This window comes from Rosa chinensis, chromosome 7 (assembly GCF_002994745.2).
Source record: "Rosa chinensis cultivar Old Blush chromosome 7, RchiOBHm-V2, whole genome shotgun sequence".
Classification (NCBI taxonomy): Eukaryota; Viridiplantae; Streptophyta; class Magnoliopsida; order Rosales; family Rosaceae; genus Rosa; species Rosa chinensis.
Window position 1 is genome coordinate 39,202,610 of NC_037094.1, and position 23,068 is coordinate 39,225,677.

General features: G+C 37.7%; 1 protein-coding gene and 1 pseudogene across 1 annotated transcript; one reads left to right on the forward strand and one right to left on the reverse strand.

Annotated features, from left to right (window-relative positions):
- The first annotated feature begins 7,291 nt into the window (after positions 1-7,291).
- On the forward strand, positions 7,292-14,688 carry LOC112179855 (probable serine/threonine-protein kinase At1g09600). The gene is made up of 9 exons (XM_024318346.2): positions 7,292-8,476; positions 9,764-10,048; positions 10,797-11,114; positions 11,929-12,156; positions 12,670-12,770; positions 13,234-13,330; positions 13,451-13,921; positions 14,007-14,394; positions 14,522-14,688. The coding sequence occupies exons 1-8, from the start codon at positions 8,054-8,056 to the stop codon at positions 14,211-14,213; spliced, it is 2,130 nt and encodes a 709-aa protein (XP_024174114.1). The 5' UTR covers positions 7,292-8,053; the 3' UTR covers positions 14,214-14,394; positions 14,522-14,688.
- Positions 14,689-18,113: 3,425 nt separating this feature from the next.
- LOC112180568 lies at positions 18,114-21,642 on the reverse strand (annotated as a pseudogene).
- Between the last annotated feature and the right edge of the window lie 1,426 nt (positions 21,643-23,068).

Here is a 23,068-nt window from a genome sequence, read left to right on the forward strand (position 1 = left end):
TGAGGAGCAGTGCTCTCAAGGTGATTCTGGTTGAGAAGTAATTCTCTAAATGCAAATATGTGTGAGGAAAGATCTCAAGGAGAATATGGGTGAGGAGAAATCTCCTCAAATTGAATTTGGGTGAGGAGTATTCCCTTCGAGAGAAATCTGAGTGAGGAGTCAAATCTGAGTGAAGAGTGAAATCCAGGTGAGAAGAAATTCCCTGAAGATGAATCTAGGTGAGCAGAATTCATGATGAAGCAATTCGTACTATATGAGTCATATGTCTTGGTCTTATTATTGTACTTTCGTAGACCAGCAAGCGACTGTTTAACCACCTAGAGTCTCTTTTTAGATGTAGATGAAGTTGACATTCATATATATTTATATCCAATAAATTGACTCTTTAAAAAAAGATATATTTTTTCAGATATCCCTGATATATCCTCGATATTTTTGATATCTCTATTTTTCAAAGTTCTTATAGATATGTAGGTACAGATATTTTAATCCTTGCATTCATATAGGTAAAACCTCATACACTTAACATCCCCAAAAATGTTTCAGTAATTCTTGGTTGATCAGAGTAAATATATTCTACAAAGAGTTTTACATAATCTACTTTTCCCTTTAGATTGATCAGAGTCCCGTATCTGTATCGAACATTTCTATGTTAAAAAAATGCTCCAAGTCAAACATGGATAGCATAATTCAAAAATGCAAGTGCTAAATGTACATATGACATTATAAATTTCTTAGAAATGGATATTCCCTACCCGATGCAGATTCAATAAAGCATTTAGAAGGCAACTTCTTGAAAATGCACCTCAAACAAATTTCAAATAATTTGTTAACCCAACAAATAAAATCACAAATCCATGTAAATCTAAAACATTAAAATCACCCACAATTTAACCAAAAATTAAATCAGTAATTCCTACATAGAAATTAGATCAGGGTTTACCCAAATTCAAACAATTCACACATACAGTAATCTCCACACATAATTTAGTTAAGGAGATTACAACAAAATTAAGTAATTCACCCACACAGTAATCCCTACATAGAAATTAGTTCAGGAGATTACAAAAGAATCAATCAAAGCAAGTCCACATAAATTAATCATCATCTTTAAACTCGAGGAAAACAAGTCAACTGAAGACTCTTTTCCAACTCACTAATTGTCAACATTATGACATATTCAAAATTCACACCGTAATCCTTGCGTAGGAAAATAGTTTAGGAGATTACCCAACCCACTCAAAATTAATGTTCTTTTATCTTAAAAGAAAACACGAGTCACCACAGTGACATTTCAATCAATGTTATCTCAACAATGTAATCGGAAATCAAAGTCTATTACGCCCTAATTTTCAAGCACAAATAATAAACAATTAAACAACTACAAAAACACCGGGCGTGATGGTTCAGACATCAACACTAAAAACCTGTCAATTTTTTCTTTAAAAACAAGTACTTGATGACATCGTGAACCCACAATGTCAATACAGACTTGTTCTTTAGAGTCATATATTATATTACACAAAGTTTACGAATTAAGTTGCATTAACAAAATAATAAGTAAACGCTTCTTTTGAGCTTACCACGAAACAGAAATCTAATAAAATCAGAGTAACAAAATTAGCTTCCAACACCTAAAGATGCAACCACAAGACTTTAACTTCAGCCATGATTTCCTTGACCTACATCAGGTAGTAGATATGCATTTCTAAGAAATTTATAATGTCATAGGTACATTTAGCACTTGCATTTTTGAATTATGCTATCCATGTTTGACTTGGAGGCATTTTTTTAACATACAAATGTTCGATATAGATACTGGACTCTGATCAACCTAAAGGAGAAACTAGATTATGTAAAACTCTTTGTACAATATATTAACTCTGATCAACGAAGAATGACTGAAACATTTTTGGGGCTGTTAAGTGTATGAGGTTTTACCTTCATGAATGCAAGGATTAAAATATCTGTATCTACATATCTATAAGAACTTTGAAAAATAGAGATATCAGAAATATCGGGGATATCTGAAAAAAAAAATGTATCTTTTTTAAGAGTCAATTTGTTGGATATAAATACATATTAATGTCAACTTCATCTACATCTAAAAAGAGACTCTAGGTGGTTAAACAGTCGCTTGCTGGTCTACGAAAGTACAATAATCAGACCAAGACATATGACTCATATAGTACGAATTGCTTCACCATGAATTCTACTCACCCAGATTCATCTTCAGGGAATTTTTTCTCACCTGTATTTCACTCCTCACTCGGATTTCACTCTTCACTCAGATTTCCCTTGAAGGGAATACTCCTCACCCAGATTCAATTTGAGGAGATCTCTCCTCACCCATATTTGCCTTGAGATCTTTCCTCACACAGATTTGCATTTAGAGAATTACTTCTCACCTAGAATCACCTTGAGGGTACTGCTTCTCACCTAGAATGCCTTGAGGAGATCTCTCTTCACACAGATTAGCATTTAGAGAATTACTTCTCACCCAGAATCACATTTAGGGGATTTCTCCTCACCCAGATTTGCCTTCAGAGAATTTCGCTTCACCCAAATCTACCTTTAGAGGTTTCACTTCAAGGTATTTTTCCCAAACATGTTAATTGGTCTCTTTATTATGCCATATTCTGACTAGAAACCGTTGTTAAAATTTCACACTCTAATGCAATCTTTGTATTTCAATAATGTAAGGTACCATTTCTTATGTGGTTTATGTACGGATGAAGTTGTTGATTTGGTGTTCTGAAAAAGTGAAGAGTAGGCTGACTAAGCCACTCAAGATTGCTTTGTTTGTTATACTTCGTAACCTGCTTAAAGTTTGTTCAAAGAAAGATGTTGGTGTTTTAGAAAAGAAGCTAAAGTTGTTGGAGCATGTTATGTAAACTGATGTTTTAGAACATTTAGTTTCACGGGGGCAAATTGATAAGTGTATTGTTTGTTTTGAACTTGTTTTAAATAAGTAGATGTCCTACTCTACTAAGTAAGGACTGAAAAATCAAAAAAATCGGCGAAATTTAGCCGAAAATTTCGTTTTTTTAGGCCCGATATATCCATAGCATACCATGACAATTTTGATCGAAATTTTCGATATTTCCTTATATTTCCGATATTTTCCGAAATTTTTGATATTTCTTGATATTTCCCCATACATTCCTGTGATGCCCCGGAAATTCACAATTATTTTCCGGAATTAATTTTATAACTATTGGACGGTTTCGTGGCTCGTGGACGGAGCGGAAGTGTTTCGGATGAATTAATTATTTGAAAAGTATGACTTTAGGGGGGGTTCAAGGTTGACTTTTGATACGTTGGGATTCTCCGAAAACTTCCTTCACGAAAGTTGTAGAGCGCGTCGATACGAGTTCGTGGACATATGGAACGCAAGAATCGGAGTTCGTTTGAGAAAGTTATGGCTAGCGGAAGAAGTTTCCGTTTTAGTATAAATAGAGGGAAAAAATTAGAATTCTTTCATAATTCTATATTTCCATTTCCGGAAATATTTCCTTCTCTCTTCTTTCTCTCGTCTGCACCTTCAGAGTCGAAGTTTTTCGACTGACCCGACCCGAACCCGGCAGTCCCGACCCGGATTTTCCGGCCAACTGCGGTGGTCTCTGGCCGTGAAACTTGGTCAGCAGGTTCGCCTCCTCCGTCTGGTCGTCCCTGTGGTGCCCTCTATCGCCGATTCTCTTCCACGGCGGTGCAGCCTAGTGTTTTCGGACCCGGCCGGAAAACTCAACTCCGGCGACTTCATGGCTTCAGGCTTCCTTAGTTGAGTTCAGAACAAGCTCGCTAATCGATCCATGGTGTTTGTTTTGATCGGTTGACGTGGAAATCGGTTCAACTCAGTTGGGATTACTGTTCACGGCTTGTGAGGTAGTTTTCGACCCTTTATGCTTGTTTTCTGACTTCGAGCTAGTTATGAGTATCCACAAGCATGCTTAGATGAAGAACTTTGATGTTGGGAGTTTTGTGAAATATTGAGTTTTGGCCGGCGGCGGTGCGCCTCCGTCTGTGGCGGCGTTCCGGCGGTGTTCCGGCCACTTAAGGAACTGTTTTTGGTATTATATATGTTCTACTCGTTGATACGAGCGTTTCGATATATAATATGCAAATTTTGGAGTTCGTATGGAATTGTTATGATTTTTGCAGTTTCATACCGATCGATTTATTCTATCCGTGAGGATTTGAGCGTCCGATCGACTTGTGGTTTGGTCACATCGATCGTGGACGTATTCCAAAGACTTTGGAAGGTCTCGGATGTGATTTTGCCTCGATTGGCGCCACTTTGGGGATTTTAGTTCAAAACAAGGGTTTCGGACTTAAATTAAATGTGAATCGTTTCTGATTTTGATCATTGGTGATTAGGTGCTTCTAAAGGTGAATTGGACGAGTTGTTGGTGATAGTGTTAGTTCGGTTCTGTATAGAAGATGCAGCGGGAGTTTCGAGGTGAGTAATCTCACGAAGTTCATTTCACGAACGGGAATACCCTTATTGTTTTGAGAGTTATTTAGTTAACTGCAAACTATAGATGGTATTAGTGGCACTTCTGAGTAGATGATTACGTGTGTATATATATATATTATGGGATGTATATATATACATACGTATTCATGTATTAGTAGGCATTTTTGCGTAGATGACTACATATAGATATATGTTTACGTGAAATATATATGTTTTGGTGGTTTGTGGATTTATGAAAACAATATGCATGAAATGATGCTTTTTATTGTTTTGGGGTGTGGCTTTTGGAAAACAAATGATTTGTGGAAATGATTGATTTCGATTTGTTTTGAAAAGCGTTGAGATTTGTGTATGAAAACAATAGGCATGAATTGATGCTTTTTATTGTTTTGTGTTATGGCTTTTTCGGAAAACAATGATTATGGAAATGATGATTTCGATTGTTTTCAAAAGCGTTGCGATTTGTGTAACATTTTGGGTCCAATGCGACTCCTTTAATGTTTTGCTCCAAGGGACATTGCGGCCCGAGGATCGAAGGTCTGAGACCTTGGGCAGAATATCAGGTGACCACGTCTTTGGCCGGACGAGTGGTTACGTTTTTCAGTTAGAGCTCTAATCTGTCTGCCATATAGGTAATTCATGGGGTAACGGGAATTGGTTATTTACAACTCATGACATTACGTATTTTTAGGGAACAAGGTGTGAGTTGCTTCCTTATTAATGGTTTTTAAGGGGACAAGGTGCAAGTTGATTTCCTTATTAACGATTTGATAGAATTCAAGGCGTGAGTTGTTTTCTATGTTTTATTGATAGAAATCAAAGTGTGAGTTGCTTTCTATGGTACGCTTATGGTACAACTGATAGAATTCAAGGTGTGAGTTGTTTTCTATGTTTTACTGATAGAATTCAAGGTGTGCGTTGTTTTATATGTTTTATTGATAGAAATCAAGGTGTGAGTTGCTTTCTATGTTTTATTGATAGAATTCAAGTGTGGGTTGTTTTCTATGTTTCGTTTTAAAAGGAAACAAGGTGTGAGTTGCTTTCTTTTATTTCAATTTGAAAGGAAATTAAAGTGTGAGTTATTCTCCTTTATTTCGTGTTTTAGGAATGCAAAGCGTGAGTTGTTTTCCTTATTTTGGCGTGAGTTGTGCATGTGTGTTTGAGTTACTCATACGGGCTTGCAAAAGCTTACCGGGTTTGTTGTGTGGCAACCCGGTACACTATTCAAACGGTGTAGGGGTTAATCCTGCAGGTTAGGATAATCGGGGCTGAAGCTGAGGTAGCGCCTTTGCAGCTTTACGGTAGGAAGCCATTTTTGTAACTTTACCGTCGATAAGGACTTCCGTTGTATAGTTAACTCTGAGCTGTATTTACGTTTTATTTTGTTGTTGACAATTTAATTCGTATGCTTGTGTAATATATAACTCTATGGACGAGTGTATATTAACTTTGAGGGTTCAGGGCATCAATATCTGTGTAAGTTAAAGGGAAAAAGATTCCAGGTATTTTGTATTGATGACTGGACGTTCACGCATATATAATTATGGGGTTATATATATATCGATTTTCATGTGTCTAAAATCAGGGGCGTGACAATTCCATCTCCACCAACAATTCTCACATGCAAAGTCAATCTCCGTGGGCCCAGCACGTGTGATGGATGAGTAGTTGGCAAAAAATTCAATCCAAAAAACCAACAACAACATCAAGGATCGAACCTTGGTCATCCGGTCATCCCACTACCCTTTGAGAGGGTTTGCCAACTCTGCTACACAAACCTTTATGTATTAATCACAACATTCTAATATATATTCATTTGCCTACGAATCTGAAAACTTAGATACACGTCCAATCAATAACTAACTTGAAACACTTAATTACTATATTGAATTTTTTTTTTTGAACTAAATGTTCAAATATTTTACAACAACATTTCAAATTATAACTTCTATAAATAGTTTAAAATAACCCAAATTATATGCTTGAGGATTTTCAAATGTACCACCCGAAGGCCTCTAACTAAGTGGCAAAATCCTCCAAGTGGTCGTCTGAAAATCAATGTTGATGGGGCATTTAGAGCTGAGGAAGGGAGTGGAGGTATTGGGGTAGTTGTCAGGAATGATGCTGGTATGGGTATTGCTGCTTTGGCCAGGACTTTTCTACATGCACACTCGGTTCTTAATATGGAAGCGGAGGCGTGTAGGGCTGGCTTACTTCTTGGTATTCACCAAGGTTGGACTGACATAGATGTTGAAAGCGACTCTGCCATCCTGATTTCTGCTCTCAATAGTCGAGAGAAGAATTTCTCTGAGGTAAGTTGAGTTTTAGATGATTGTAGGGAGTATATTACTGCTTTTCACTCTGTTAGAATTCGACATATTTACCGTGAAGCAAATGATGTAGCGGATAGGCTTGCTCACCTTGCTAGTAATGGTTTCATTGATGATGTATGGTTAGATGAGACACCTGCAATCATTCAGGATGTTCTCTATGAGGATTATTGCAACTGTTCTACTGTAGCTCGGGGTTCAGGTTTTATGTCCCCCCCGATGCAAAATTCTACTATTAATTTAATAAATAGAACCGGGCGTGGGGCTGAGCCTCCCAGCTAGGCTGGGTTCCAAACCCCTTTCAAAAAAAAAAAAAATGACATAGTCTACTGTTGAAGGGGTTTTGGACATTCTATATTTTTGGCCCAACTTTAGAGTAGTAGAGAACTAGAGATTTATCTATAAAATCAGTCAAATTTGCCAAAGACTTTAGAAGCACTACTCGGAGTATTGCAGAATATGATGATTCTGCTGAATGAATTAATATTTTGCATTATATCGTAAGCATTGAAAGGTGCGCGTGGCGTGCGAGGCCTCCTCTGCTTGCGTCGTACTCGATTCTCTAGTCTCTATCTAATGGCTCATTGGCTGTAGCTTTTCTTCCACTCATGGGAAGGCTGTGTTTGTTACAATAACTAAAATAATTGGTTAAAACGGTTTGGATGAAAGTTAAGAGCAAAGAGAGAGGGCATAGCCGCGAAGCAAGAGGCTCTCTCTCTCTACTTGTGTGAAGAGTTGGGTTTCTTGGCTGTTCGTAATTCTAGGTCCACCCAGATCCTAAAATAGCTCGCTCGCTCTCTCCGGAATCTCTCTTTTCTAGAATCCTCAATCTGTTTGTTGCTTGTCTGTCACAACCCACATTGGTATTTCCAAGTCCTGTCCTGTTCTATTTGTGGGCTCAAAACACATTCCGCCCAGAAAATTCCGGAGCCTACCACATTCTGCATTCTTCAGGTTTGGTTATTCTGATCCCCACTCGACAACAATATTCCCCTTTCTTCTTCTTCTGATTTGTGAATCTTCGCCATTCCATTGAATTGCGGATCTGCCTTTAGCCTCTGGGATCTTTTAACTTTGTTCTTTCTTGGTTGAAACCTTTGATTGGGTGATCTGGGATTGTGTTTTATCAACTGATTCTGAAATTATAGCTTAATGCTGCAATGAGATATGGCATTTTGCGTTGGCAACTAGAGGATTATTTTTGCTCACTTCTTTCTGGTTGGAATACGAACTGTCTAGTAGAATTATGGGATGCATTTGCTCGAAAGGGCTATTAGCCAATCAATATGTTTTGAAGAATCATCGTAGGGACAAAGAATTAAAATCAAATAAGTTGTCAAAGGAATTAGATGGAGCAGCCGTCGGGGTAGATGCTGGTGGAAATGATGCAACTACACGGTTGATAACCAATCATCGCACCGAGGACAATGCAGGGTCGACTCCCATTTCATCAGATGAAGGGGAGAAGAAGATCGGGGTTGGGGTTACCAAAGCAGGGGCAAGTGCTCCGACATTCCCATCTGGGCTAAATAGAATAACTAGCATAACACATGGAGAAAGAGGAGCACAAGTTGTTGCTGGATGGCCTTCTTGGCTCACTGCAGTGGCAGGAGAAGCAATCAGTGGGTGGGTGCCTCGCAAGGCAGATTCATTTGAAAAACTGGACAAGGTTTGTTCAATTGCTTCTTCATTTTGCATCTTCTTATTCATTATTTTTATCTCCTTGTTTAGTAGTTTAGGTATTGTGAAACCTATGTTTAACTCAATATTTGATATGTTTCATTTACTTTTTAAACTAAAACTTTGGGGTTAATATTGGGGAGTTGTGTTCAAGATTGTACCAAGACCAAATGTGCTGATTTTTCTTGAACATAATGGCACTGAGTTAATTTATTAGTAGAAATAAACATCTTGCAAATATTTCTAGCAATGGATAAGGCATTTAGTTTTTTTCACAATACACATGCTTAAGAAAAGGAAAAACACTAAAAAGATCTCATTTGTTTACTTAAATGAAATGCACGTACGTTTCTGTCGAAAGATCATTCTACTATTCCATAGATATGCATGTACATCCTGAGAGCAAACATATCTAGTCAGGTCAAAGGGGTTAAGATGCGATCTTACTTCAATAAACTAATTAACAGTAGAAACTTCTCCTGAATGAGGTAGCAAGCTTCAACTACTAATAGATTCTATTGATTCTCACTTGTGTTGATACCTACACTGAGAACTCCATGGAACTAAGATGTAAAAAATTATCCACCTTTGTCATTGTTTTATTTCCAGAGTGAACAATCAATACACTCTGAAGTGCATAAATAAATATATTATTACATATATAGATTCTTTTGTACCCTATGCACTCGTTGGAGAATGTTACACTGTATATATCTGATTTGGTAATGTACCAGAAATGTATGTGTTAACAGTTTATGGCTCCAAGAAATTTGTATAATCTCTGAATTCATTTTTGGTCCCACTTTCTGTAAGCATACCTTTCTTCTGACTTTGAGAGACAAAGAGTCACATATCAATCAGCAAATGGTGGCTATTCATAATAGTTGAGCAACTGAACTCTAATAAAAGGCTTCCTCCACCACATAGAGAAAAACATTTGTAAAACAAAGAAATGAAATGAGTTCAAAAAGACAAGCACTCATACTAGATTTGATTCTACCAGTCATATTCATTTGTAGATTCATCTGTTGGTTGCTAATATTTTATCTGTTAACCTCTAGGTCCCGACTTTTAGCTAAGCAATTTTTTTGACAATTTTTTTTTTTGAGAAGAAACAGCTTTTTATTAAAAAAGCAAAAATCGAGATACAGGGAGGCGGACAAGGAGTCCGCTTTGACAATTTATTCTCTTTATTTAGTTAGTATCCACATTTATGACCTTTCCTTTATTCCTTTTCTATTTAAATTATAGATTTTAAATTTTGTCAATACTGCAGATTGGACAAGGAACTTACAGCAGTGTGTACAGAGCCCGTGATCTTGAATCAAACAAAATAGTTGCATTAAAGAAGGTGCGATTTGCCAATATGGATCCAGAAAGTGTACGATTTATGTCGAGAGAAATTCTTATTTTGCGCAGGCTTGATCACCCCAATATCATGAAGCTTGAAGGTCTGATTACATCAAGGGTTTCGGGCAGCTTATACCTTGTATTTGAATATATGGAGCATGATCTTGCAGGGATTGCATCAAGACCTGGGATCAAGTTCACTGAAGCACAGGTACTTGCTTTGCCAGTCAGATTTAAGTGTGACATAGTAAAAGTTTATACTAAGAATAACATTTTGTGTATGGATTTTGAGCATAAAGTTATGAAGAAGTTTGTTAAGCTCACAACTGACATGACAATATAAAACTGACATAAGTATCACCACAATTTCTAACCCTAAGAAAACATATAAATGAACTGAGAGAGGACTCAATATGTGTACTGCAAATTACATCTGCAAATTTTTAAGAAAATCTTTCTGTGACTAATGGATAATGTAAGTTTATGAATCACCAATTTGAACTGTGCTTCTAGCTCCCAGAACCCTTTATGAGCTGACTTTCATGTTGAGGTTGAGAGGTATCACACAATACAATCATCAGGAAAACTCAGTATGAAGGTCCTTAAAGTTTTCCTTCTATTTGCAAACATGATTGTCTGGTTCTTAACTTTGGTGGAACTGTAACCATTTTTCCTAAAATGTCATTGCACATCAGTTTTTTGTGTTTGGTGCTGAATACTTTATTATCTGGAAAAGGAAACCATTCAAATAGAAAGACCATAACCTAAAGGAAAATAAACTCCTCATCATTTGCAGGAATATTATTGTTGTTTACAGCACCCTGGGATGCTGTATTAGCTGTCAATTTGATTCATTTGTATCATGGAGCAGCTGAGTTAATTTCAATAATCTTATTTATATACAATAGCAAAACGTTTGACTATATTTCCTTTGTTACATGTTTGCCTCCGGCCTGCAGATCAAATGTTACATGCAACAGCTTCTTCGTGGACTTGAACATTGTCACAGTCATGGTATTTTGCACCGTGACATCAAGGGATCAAATCTTTTGATCGACAATTATGGCAACCTAAAGATCGCTGACTTTGGTCTAGCAACCTTTTACCAACCTCGTCAAAAGCAGCCTCTGACTAGTCGTGTGGTAACCCTGTGGTACCGACCACCTGAACTTTTGCTTGGCTCTACAGACTATGGGGTTTCTGTGGATTTGTGGAGTTCTGGTTGCATTCTTGCAGAATTGTTTCATGGGAAGCCTATCATGCCTGGAAGAACAGAGGTACTCTTCCCAGCCTTTTTATGATCATGATATTAACAACCACACACACTTTCATACCACTACATATATATATATATATATATATATATATTTGTTTGTTTGCTTTTCATTTCTCACATGTGGACTTAAAGCGCACCAAAAAAATAATTGATTAATATGTGCTTCAACTTGGAACATTTAAAATATATACCTGTTTTCACTAAGAATAAATAGCAAAAAATCACTAATGGTCACTGAGTTTTGATGTGTTCGACACTTAACTCACTGACTTTTAAAAAATATTACTTAACTCACTCACATTCAACATTATCTTACTCTTAACTCACTATCATTAAATCCATAGTTAGAAGCTGTTAAAGTTGATAATATATTTGTCTAAACACTAAAAAATACATTTTTAACTTGAAATTTTTATTTTCTGAAGTTATTAGATTTTCTTCTTTAAATTTTTCTTATAGTTTCTGAACATTTCTAGTGTAAAAGGAATTTTGAAAATTGAAATTTAATTTGGAAAAAAAAAAAAAAAATTCAAGTTGGAAATGATTTTTTCAGTATTTAGACAAATATACCCTGAACTTTAACGACTTCTAACGGGAGATTTAACGACAGTGAGTTATGTGAAAGACAAATTTAAATGTGAGTGAGTTAAGTGATATTTTTTAAAACGTACTGAGTTTAGTATCGAATGGGTCATAACTGAATGACCATCTGTGATTTTTGTTTAGTTAATCATTTGTGCTCTAGCACAACAATGGAAGAAATTATGTGGACATCTTGGCTAATTTAGTTCAAATCTTATTGTTTATGTTTACAGGTGGAGCAACTACATAAGATATTTAAGCTCTGCGGGTCACCTTCTGAGGAATACTGGAAGAGATCAAAATTGCCACATGCAACGATCTTTAAACCAACACAACCATACAAGCGTTGTGTTGCAGAGACCTTCAAAGATTTTCCGCGCTCAGCAATGGCCCTATTGGAGGTTCTTCTGGCAGTAGAACCTGACCGTCGTGGAACAGCTTCTTCTGCACTTCAGAGTGAGGTAATCATGGGCTTTCTTTGCTATTTGAAACTTTAATGTCTGCTTTTTTTTTCTTTCTTTTTTTTCTTTTTTTTTATAAGTGTCAAATTGAAAGAATATAGAGTTAAAAAAATGAGAAGAACAATATACTTCTTGTCTTTGCTGTAGCTTCAATGATATATTAAGTATCAGTTGTTGGAGCTGAGTACTGACATATCAATCCTAGTCGTTACTTAAATGGAAAGCTGATTTTCCGTATTTTAATTAAGGTTTGCTTAAAATTGCTAGACAATTGTTAAACGAAACTGTAAATACCACGGTATGTTGAAAAAGAGATCATATTGTCCGGTAGACATCTTGGCCTTCCATCTAGAAGTACAGCTAATGATTTGCAAATAGCCATTCTGCATTTCCTTTTGGTATTTTAATGGCGGTTGGGATGTATGGGTAACCTTATCGGTTATCGCTAGTTCTGGAAGTTTGATCTTCTGGTTTTATTTATGTTTTATTTTTTTTTAATTTTTTTTCTTCCAGTTCTTCACGTCTATGCCGCTTCCCTGTGATCCTTCAACTTTGCCCAAGTACCCACCGAGCAAAGAGTTCGATGCCAAGCTCCGAGATGAGGAAGCTAGAAGGTAAGCCATTTCTCAATTCTACAAGTATTTTCAAGCCTTTTTTTCCTGGCAAATTTTGTCCTGTTGTGCTCTGTCTTGTTTTCTAGCAAAAGCTGTTATTTTATATTAGTTTATGCCCATCACATTTTTCTGGAAATCAGTACTACAAGGCTTTGTTGTTGATAAGATACAGAGGCTTTGTTATCTGTAGCTATGATGCCTTGGAACATTGAGGTCACTACAACTGCAAAGAGAGAGATTGCTGTTTTGTTTTACATTGTAGAGTGCTTTTCTTTCTACTTTTCTTGTAGAAAAGCGAAATCCTAGTTTCACTATTTGAAGAGAATGGATATGCTTGTAATTCTGTGTGTATATTACCTTTATATATGCATATATTAGGCTGGTTATTGTTATTCTTGGCTTGAGTTGATTTGCTATATCTTGTTTAGAAAATTGAGAACTGATTTGTCCATCTATAAACCAGGCGAAGAGCATCTGGTGGTAAAGGACATGGAGGGAGTTCCAAAGAATCAAAGGCTGTGCCAGCACCAGTTGGCACTGCTGGGCAGGAATCAACAGAGGTATCATTATTTTAATTTTGTAATTATTTCATCATGTGAAAGTGCCCTAACTTGAATCACTGTCATTGATTTACTGATTTACGTTCGATTTATTTATCTTTTGTTTCATTTTTTAATTAGAACCAACAAGGGCAACATAAGCCAAAAAGCATCAGCGAGAAGTACATTCCTGAAGAGGATAGTGGCTCTGGCTTTCCTCTTGAACCTCCCAAAGGAGCCACATCAAATGGCTTCTCCCATTCAGGCCATTCAATGCACCCAAGTGCATATGGATCTACACGGAATATGGAAATGCGAGGCCAGTCCAAGAATGGTGCAGAGTTGAGGAGGCAGAACTCATATATGAATGGTGGAGCAGCCCAATCTTCCAGATTTTCCAGTTCAGCTTCAGTTCGAAGTGATTCGCGATTTGGTGGTGCTGTAGAAACTACTGCAAATCCACACTGGCCAGAGGAGCGTATTAACACCAGATATAATCATTTAGATGACGGGAATTCCTCTGCAAAACACGATTGGTCCCTTCAATTTCTGAATAGGCCAAAGTCTTCACAGAGAAAGGATGAACACTCATCTGGAAAGGATTCAGCAAGGGTAAAGGAATTATTGTCATTGTTCATTATTTTATCTTTAAAGTTGACTCACGGACATTACTAAATCACTTCTCTTGTTGCATCAGGGTTATGCTACCAAGAAGAACCGGATCCACTACTCTGGACCGCTGATGCCCCCTGGGGGAAACCTTGAGGAGATGCTCAAAGAGCATGAAAAACAAATACAACATGCTGTCCGCAAAGCTAGACTGGACAAAGTCAACACCAAGAAAGCCTATGGTGAAAATGGACAAACCGAGTCCCTACTTCACAATGTGAGAAATGGCAGGTGATGGAAAATGGAAACTTATACTCCTGCAATTTGGATAGCAAGAGCTCCTTCGAATGGAAAAGGTGCTAATGTTAAAGAGAGAATCATTGGGGAACTTCACAAATCTGGCCACCAAAAGATAAATGGAATATATGGAGCTTCATCAAGTTTCATCGCGTCGGATGTATATTCACTTTTGGAAGGTATGCAATATAGTTATACTAATCATCACATGCTTGAGAATGATTGAGAAATAGTTAATCAGGAACTTGAAGTAGATCAAATCCCTAGGCAAATATTGACATACCAGAAAAATTGTTTCATTGCCAGATGATGAGAAGGTCTCTGAGGTGGTGTTCAGATGCTGGAGACAAGCTTGTGTACAGCTGAAACCTGAGTAGCCCAATCAGCTTTGTCTAATTCTCTGTAAAACTTGAATACCCCCTTTTGATCACATCAATAGAAGACAGTTTCTTGCTCCAAATTCATCAACATAATCCTCTCTTTTATTTATTTAGTTTTTTTATGCTTCTTTTGGAATGAAGATACTCAGAACTCACTGGAGCAAAATTAATTAGGAATGTTATAGGTTAAGCAATTGTCTTCAGCTTGTTTCTACTTCCTAGTAAATTAAGCAATTGTCAACCACTAACACATAAAACAAGTTCTTACAAATCCTGCAGTGACTTTTTTATTTTTTATTTTTTTGGTCCTCGTGTAATCTTTTTTTAGAGTGCAAGAGTTTGTCGCCGTAAGAACCACACCGTGTCTCGGTGCCGTCCATTTGAGTCTGTTACTTTGTTCGGAGGGTCTAAAAACTATGGCCATTTTATAAACATAGTCAAGTTGAAATTTGTTATGGTAAGAGAGTCTTCATGTCTTTTCACGCCCACTTTTATTGAGAAAAGAGTTCTCAGTGCAAGAGTTTGAAGCTGTAAGAACCACACCGTGTCTCGGTGTTGTCCATCTGAGTCTGTTACTTTGTTCAGAGGGTCTAAAACTATGGTCATTTTGTAAACATAGTCAAGTTGAAATTTGTTATGGTACGAGAGTCTTCATGTCTTTTCACGCCCACTTTTATTGAGAAAAGAGTTCTATAATGATATAGATACAACAAATAGGCAATCATGCCCATGATAGTCAATTAATGAAAAGAAAGGCAAACTACAAAGTAAAAAAGACGAGGGGATGTTTGTAGTTTGCTTTTTGGCAAATTGGAAAGAAATAAAAAGAAGTATTAATAACAAATACTTCCCAAACCACAAGACTATTTATATTTTCATAGCCAACTATTAAATTTTTACATTTGCATATTTTAGGTTTCATTCCGTTAATATTTTGATAACCTGACCACTAATAATTTAAGGACATTTTCGTTGCTTCAGTGAATTTATGATTTTTAACATTTACTTTAAAAAAAAAATTTCTTTCAAAATTATCAAATATTAGGAGGTTGGAAAAATATTCAACAAAACACTAAAATTACAATACACTAATTTTTGAAGCAATATATTATTATTATCAAAGCATATATGTTAACCAAACGATTCAATCACAGCAACCCATTGATCCTAGTGTGCATTAGCGAACAAGGGTTTTCAGGTTTGAGCCACAACATAAACACTCACGGTGATGAAATGTTGATGAAATGACAAAAATGCCCTTGACTATTAGCAGATTTTTAAAGTATGCAAATGCAAAGATTTAATAATTAGGTGTAAACACGAAAATAGATTCATAGTTTTGGAAATATCTTCTAATTAATCCTTAAAAGACTGAACAAAAATCAGATTAAATTATAATATAAAGAAAAGAAAAACTTATTGACACGCATATCAAGCTTGACAACCCCTGAAGGTAGTTGTTTGTCTTTTAGAGGTCCAACATATAATTCCCTATCCACAGAAATATAGGAGAAAATTACACCAAAAATATATATATACATATATGAGGCCGTGATCACTTACCTAATTTTAGACTAAAAATTGCTCACTTACTCCACTAAGAGTTTTTTAACCCTATTTACCCAATCTAACAGTATTTGACAGTATTGCCCTCATATTCTCTCTCTCTCTCTCTCTCTCTCTCTCTCTCTCTCTCTCTCTCTCTCTCTCTCTCTCTCCTCTCTCTCTCTCTCTCTCTCTCTCTCTCTCTCTCTCTCTCTCTCTCTCTCTCTCTCTCTCTTCCTTCCCCTGCCAAGCCGACTCAACGACCACAATAAGCCACGAAGATGCCGAGTCCACCAACCACCATCGGTCTCGAAGATGCGAGTTCACCATCGTCTGCACCGGACGACGAATTGACGTTAATCGATGAGGCGGCCGATTGGGGATGAAGATCTCGGCGTCATGGAGATCTCCGTGATGCAGGAAATCGCTGCTCCCTTCTAGACGAAGACAACGACGATGATGAAGAAAAGAAGCGGTGACGAAAAGCTTCAGAGGTCTCACCAGCGCTGCCTTTGTCGGTGACGTCGTTCTTATCGGCTATTCCGGTGCCTAGGAACTCAGGTGTGAGTTCCAGTTTAGTTTCCAGTAGGAGAGCCATTGTCGAAACAGTCGTTTGGTTCTAAAGAGGAGACCGATGTGGGTTTGGATCGGATGATCCCCAATCAAAATTTGATCCAAGTGAAGGTTGACCAATTTATTGTTGATCAGAATGTGGATTCTGGGTTTCAATTACAAGGAACCGGCAGAGGAGGAGGAGGGGCCGGCTTCACACTCTTGGGTGCCCATATCATTTTTTTTTTTTTGTACACTGTGAACCCGGGAATGAGGAAGGAATTCCAATGTAACTGTGGGATTTGTTTGATGGTCTACTGGGGGCAGTAGACACATTATTGGCCCCTAGTAGACTTTGATATGAGGGACAAGGATATAGTGTGGTGTTTTGATAAGTTACCTGTTGTTTTCTTTGTATTAAAGTCAAATTATCTGTGTTTGATATGAGGGACAAGGATATAGTGTGGTGTTTTGATAAGTTACCTGTTGTTTTCTGTGTATTAAAGTCAAATTATCTGTGAATCCTACAAAAATGTGCATTTTTGGTGGTCTATTGGGAGGCAGTAGAGACATTGGACTTTGTATTGGGGGGCAATAATATGATTATTGGGAGGCAATAATATGATTATTGGGGGCCAATAATATGATTATAAATTAATCAATTGTGCCTGTAGTGTATTCATTTTGGTTTTGGGAGTTCATACAATTCACTGGACGGCAATAATATGATTTTTGGGAGGCAATAATATGATTATTGGGGGCAATAATATGAATACTAGGGGGCAATACTATGGTTACTAGATATTATTAGGGACCGGTCGCCGGATTCCCGTCACCGGTCGTCGGATTCCCGTCACCGGTCGCCCTGCCACTGGTCACCGGAGGCCGGCAAGGTGGAGGATGACTTCTCCCTCTAAGTGAAAAAGAAGGAGAAGGCAAAAAAGTCTCAAAAAAATTAAAAAGAATTAATTGGGTAAAGGGAAAATAATCCCTTCGAGTGTTTTGGGTAAATGGGATTAAAAAACAGTTGGTGGAGCAAGTGGGCAATTTTTAGCCTAAAATCGGGTAAATGATCATTTCCCCTATATATGTATATAGGAGATAACTGATATGGTGAAAAACTTGGGGTTGAACACAACCCCTGTTCCTTTGATTCATGAAAGTCAAAATACAAGTTGGTGTCCGGGATTCAATCTAAGAAAAAAAAAATCTGATCTATGCATGTGCACGTCTTCAAATTCAACAACTTTCAAAGACTGTCAAAAAATTTGTTGAAGGAAGAGCAGCTTTTCATGGAATCCTTACATTCATTAGACACATTAAATGGTTGATTGGATAGATGAGAGTCAATAGCTGCTTAGAACTTGCATCCATCTGACAAAGTAAAAGAGAGAGGAAATGAAGATGAACAAACACAGCAGTCAAACAAATCCGATCTCAAAATTTTATTCTATATTGATCTTGTAGTATAATTATTTCTTACAATAGAGTAAACCGAAAGGAAATTTGAACACTGGCCTCGAATCTAATAGTAATCCATTTTTTCTTGCAGAAAACTCCCATGATCTTCTGAAAGCTTGCTGCAACCAGCAATCTATGAAATCCACATTTCTTTTTTCTTACTTTAAAGCACGCAAGGCATGTGGACCAACAATGCAATACCATGTGAAATGATTCATTCACAAGAGTCTTACCATTTTACAACCTTAAAATATGCAAGGACAAATACTTGAAAAAAAAATATTTGGAAGAAATCTCAGGAGGCTAACTAACCAATCTCAACTGATGAAGCTTAAAATGTTACCGGCCACCCCAACCACCACTGCCACTGCCACCGCCACTGCTTCTCCAACCACTGCCACCCATGCCAGCTCCAGCACTGCCACTGCTTCCCCAACCACCACCGCCACCCATGCCGCCGCCGCCGCCGCCGCCGCCGCCACCGCCACTGCTTCCCCAACCACCACCACCAACACCACCGCCACCGCCACCCCAACCCCCTCTCATTCTGTCCTGATCCTCAACTGCCTTTTCCTCTTGCAGTTTCCTTAAAATCTGGCGAATTCTTGGATTGTAAAAACGGTCATAGACATACTTCTTCTCCTCAGCTTGTATCTCCTTGACAACATTGGGATATGGGTTGGGAGGAGGCCTCTTTCCTTGTTGACGTGCAATTTTCTTCAACGCAACATATGCCTTCTTCTTTGCCTTTATCTCTGCCCTGTATTCCATCTAGAAGACACCAGGAAACAACTGTCAGAAGCAATAAAGAGGAGCATATATTCAAACAAAGGAGATTCATATACATACATCAGCCACCGCCATTGCTTCCTGTTCAGAAACCCCCTGCTCCTTCAACTCAAGCACCCGACAACCAAATATACGGGCTGGAGCAGGATCAAAAGCAGAAAACCTGTTCAAACATAATGCCAGAGTTAGGTTAATGTGAGCATCAATTTCTGAATTACCACAGCACCCAATTGTAATTTATGAGGAGGACACAACTCATATAATCACACATACTGCACACTAATAGGGTGATAGTACATGAAATGAAGGGAGCAAGACACAAGGAAAATTTGTTAACAAAAAATTAAGGATATGCTATACTTGATTGCATCTTCATGTTTGGAATCTGGATGCTTCTTAAAAAACTTTTTATGTAAACATCCTCTGGGAGAGCGATCCTCTGAATTGCATCAGCACGAGGAAATGTTGGAGGTGGTGCTCTGAAAATTCCAAAATATCATAATTAAATACACAAAGCGCAAGAGTTTCAAGAATCACAAAATAGTGGAAGAAAGAAAGAAAGAAAGAGAGAGAGAGAGAGGGACAAACTGTTCCATGGCTTTGTACCAAACAGGCTCAGCCTTGGCCAAGCCTTTGACCAGCTTTCTGGTTTTAGTAAGTAAATCTCCTTTCATGAACGACATAATTGCTTCCTCTGAGATACTCCAAGCAATGACTTTATTTCACCTAGAAACTAGAAAGTAGCAGACGAACTCAGTACAACCTTCATTTGGTTGAGTAGAGCATTGGGATTTTCGAGTGACATTTCAATGTAAATATTGCATCTCGATAACAATACAACAATGAAAAGGAAAACAAACAAAAAAAAAACTTATAAAGACTGAAAAATTACATGGTGATTATACACATCCAAACCTTAATTCTTTCAAATTGAACAAACTAAAGTATTACAAATTCAAAGCAAATCATTACATGAAACTAAAAAAAAAAATCTTTAGTTGGTTTGGCTTTGTCCGTGCAATGTCAAATCCAACACGTCTTCAGTGAGTTGCTCCAAATCAGTTCGGTGTTGGTGCATGGTTGAAGTTAAAAAAAAAAAAAAAAATGTCAATTCAAGATCATTCAAATAGTGCAAAGAATCTGTCAAAGTGCTTCCAAAGAATTATGTGTACCCTCATAATCAAGCATATGTTGGCCATGTACGAAACAATTGAAAAGTGGGCATGGTGGCATCATCCAACTTATAATAAAACCACATTTCTTTCACTCTGCTTTAGGTACTTACACTTATCAAACTAAGCAAATGTAAACTTCTCTTCTCCTTTCCATAAATTCTTGTTTCAAGAAAAAAATTTACAAACGTACAACAACAAAATAGCAATGCAATGGGAAACCAAGATATTTAGTAAAAATTATTTCATTAACAGAAAACAAGTCTAATACTTAAACACTTCCATTAATAGAGTTAAAGCAGAGGGTTTACAAACCAGAAAAAAGAGGCAGAGGCCAGTTCAGCTAAAGGAAGAAATGCAGAGGCTCTTTGGGTGTTGAAAATGACCAAAAAAAAATGTGCAGGTCTCAAAGAGAACGGGCAACAAAGCACCAACAAAGAAGTGAAGAAAAAACTACAGAAACCTCTATAAAAAACCCAAATCCACTTATATATTTGTGCTCAGCCACTTTAGGCTCCATAGCCTCCTCAATCCAAAGTAAAGCACCCAAATTAAGAAGGACTAAGGGTTGAAGAAATTATTGTTGTTTCTTTCTGGCATACTCTATTGGTCTTGACCTACACACCGACCTTTTGGAAGTGTGGTAAACATATGAAGCCTTTACTCTGTCACAGTTTAAGTCCAATTAATCTTATGAACTGAAAACCTGTAAGATGTCGAAATGGAACTATATGTTGACTCAGATACATTTGAGATCTAATTCAGAACCAAATGCTGATCTTGCCCCACTGGGACAAGCTTAAGGAATAACAAATCTTAGAATCAAGGTGCATAATAGTAACACCATATTGCATCTTTCCATACTCTAAACTGTACCTCTATTGGTTTCTAGAGGCAAACAGAACCCAATTCAGAAAACTCACCCAAGAAAACCCATTTCGAATTGCTAAGCAACCTATAACACAGAAATTTTTGCAGCAATAAAATACAGAGGCAAACAGAACCCAATTCAGAAAACTCACCCAAGAATCCGAAAACAAAGAGAAACGACACCTCATTTACCCCAAGCTAACATCAGGTTTGTCAGAAATATCACAACAAAAACCCACAAATCTATCTAAACTCTAAACCAGCTAACATCAACTACTTGCTCAAAATTCCAATACAAAACCCACATCGATTCAGCGCCATTACAATACCAATCAAGTCAGGCAAGTAAGTAAAGCCTCAAGGGGTCAACGAATTCGAACCCAAATTAGAAAAGAACAAACCATCGAGTTGTAATACAATATCGAATTGTGCGGTACCTGAAGACTGAAGTGGTCGAGTTTAGGGCTTCAGCAATGGCGTTGGAGTATCGAAAGAGAAATCCTTCAGGAAGCGACGACGTTTAGGTAGAGGAATTGAGGAAGTGAGGTTGAGAAGAGAAATTGAGATTCAAACTCGACGAGACGAGGAAGTGTGGTTCTGTGAGCGAGCGAGGGGCTCGATCAGTTCTTTCGTACAGCCCGTTTCCGCCTGTTAACTAACAGGTTGTTAACGGATATGCGGCCCATTAATACGTGTAGCGAAAATAAAGAATGCAGCTATTGCCACCTTACGAACTACTTTGTTCACCCTACAACTTTCTGATTTATTGAAAGATCAAAATACCCTATAATAAAATTACAATAAAGGATAGTGTCTTATTAAAAATTATAATTTGTTTTCTTATTTCCTGTAGAACACGTATTTAAACTTGAAGCTTAATCATTTCAATCATCTTTAAACCCTAACACTTTCTTTTTTAGCATTCATCATTTTCAATTGTTCTCATGTTATGGTTTTTCGAACCTTGCAAAACTCAATTTTATAATCTTCTATAGCAGAAGCTATAAACGACAAGTCCATCTCGAGCTCCAAAAAACTTGGCCGGCTTGGTCTAGGGTTTGCGACGTCCTCCTCGTCCGGCGGCGCTCATGGTCGGCGTCAGTCCGCCATGTCGTTAATGGGTTGCTGTCGGATGGGTGTTTGATCACTATTTGCATGAGTCTTGTGGGATGTGGTTTGGCTTGATGGTCTGACGATGAGCATCAGACGAAATCTGGAGCGAGGTTGGCGGCGGCATGGAGTGGGTTGGCTTCGTCGGGGCACCTCCAGGATCGGTTGCATCTTGGGAGGCTGGTTTCGAAGCCGCCTGGCTCCTTTGGGCTTCGACGTGGGCGCGGTGGTGAGTCTAGCGGGGAATTGAGGCCACAAGGTCTGGCTCTGGATCGGTGGTGAGGTCTGGCGTGGGATTGAGGCAGCGAAGTCCGGCGTTGGTTTGCAGTGGCGAAGTCTAGCGCTGGGTAGCGACGGTCGACGAACAGTGTAGCTGGAGATTGAATTTGGGCTCAGGTTAGGCTTTCTTGTTGGGCCTGAGTCAGGCCTTCTCTTGGGTTGTGGGGGCTATTAGTTTTGGGCTGAGTTTTTGATCTTGGCCCTCTATTTTAGTTTAGTCTTTTTGATTAAAATAATTCCCTACTTTGTTAGGGAGCTATGCTTCTAGTTTTTAGTGAGCGTCATTGAGTCTAGTTTACTCGAAGCTAGTTTATAAACAGCTAAATTCGTCAAGTGTGGATATCCTCGTCAAGCTATGCGTATGTATGTTTTCATATAGCTAGAGAATCCAACCTGAAGAAAAGAAAACAAAAACGTGATTACCTCATTTTCAGGCTCGAAGTAGATGTTTTCAGACTCTATTAGCGTTAATATTTTTGAGGCATAGTAGTTAGCATAACATGAGAACAATTTTTTTTTTTTTTTTTTTAACAAACCCAAATAGGGTAACTATCATTCATCGAAAGCCAGAAAGGGTCATTACATATCATCTCTCTACCATCAAGGGGTAGATAAAGAGTTTGTGGTAGTAGCACAGTGATGCGGCTAAAATAGCCTCACATTTAACCCTGCAAAATGTAGTTGTTAGTATAGGA

Coding starts and splice junctions, on each gene's coding strand:
- LOC112179855 (XM_024318346.2), top strand. CDS start 8,054: ATGGGATGCATTTGCTCGAAAGGGCTATTAGCCAATCAATATGTTTTG. Junction 12,157..12,669: donor CTTCTGCACTTCAGAGTGAG/GTAATCATGGGC, acceptor TTTTTCTTCCAG/TTCTTCACGTCTATGCCGCT. Junction 13,922..14,006: donor CTGGAAAGGATTCAGCAAGG/GTAAAGGAATTA, acceptor TTGTTGCATCAG/GGTTATGCTACCAAGAAGAA.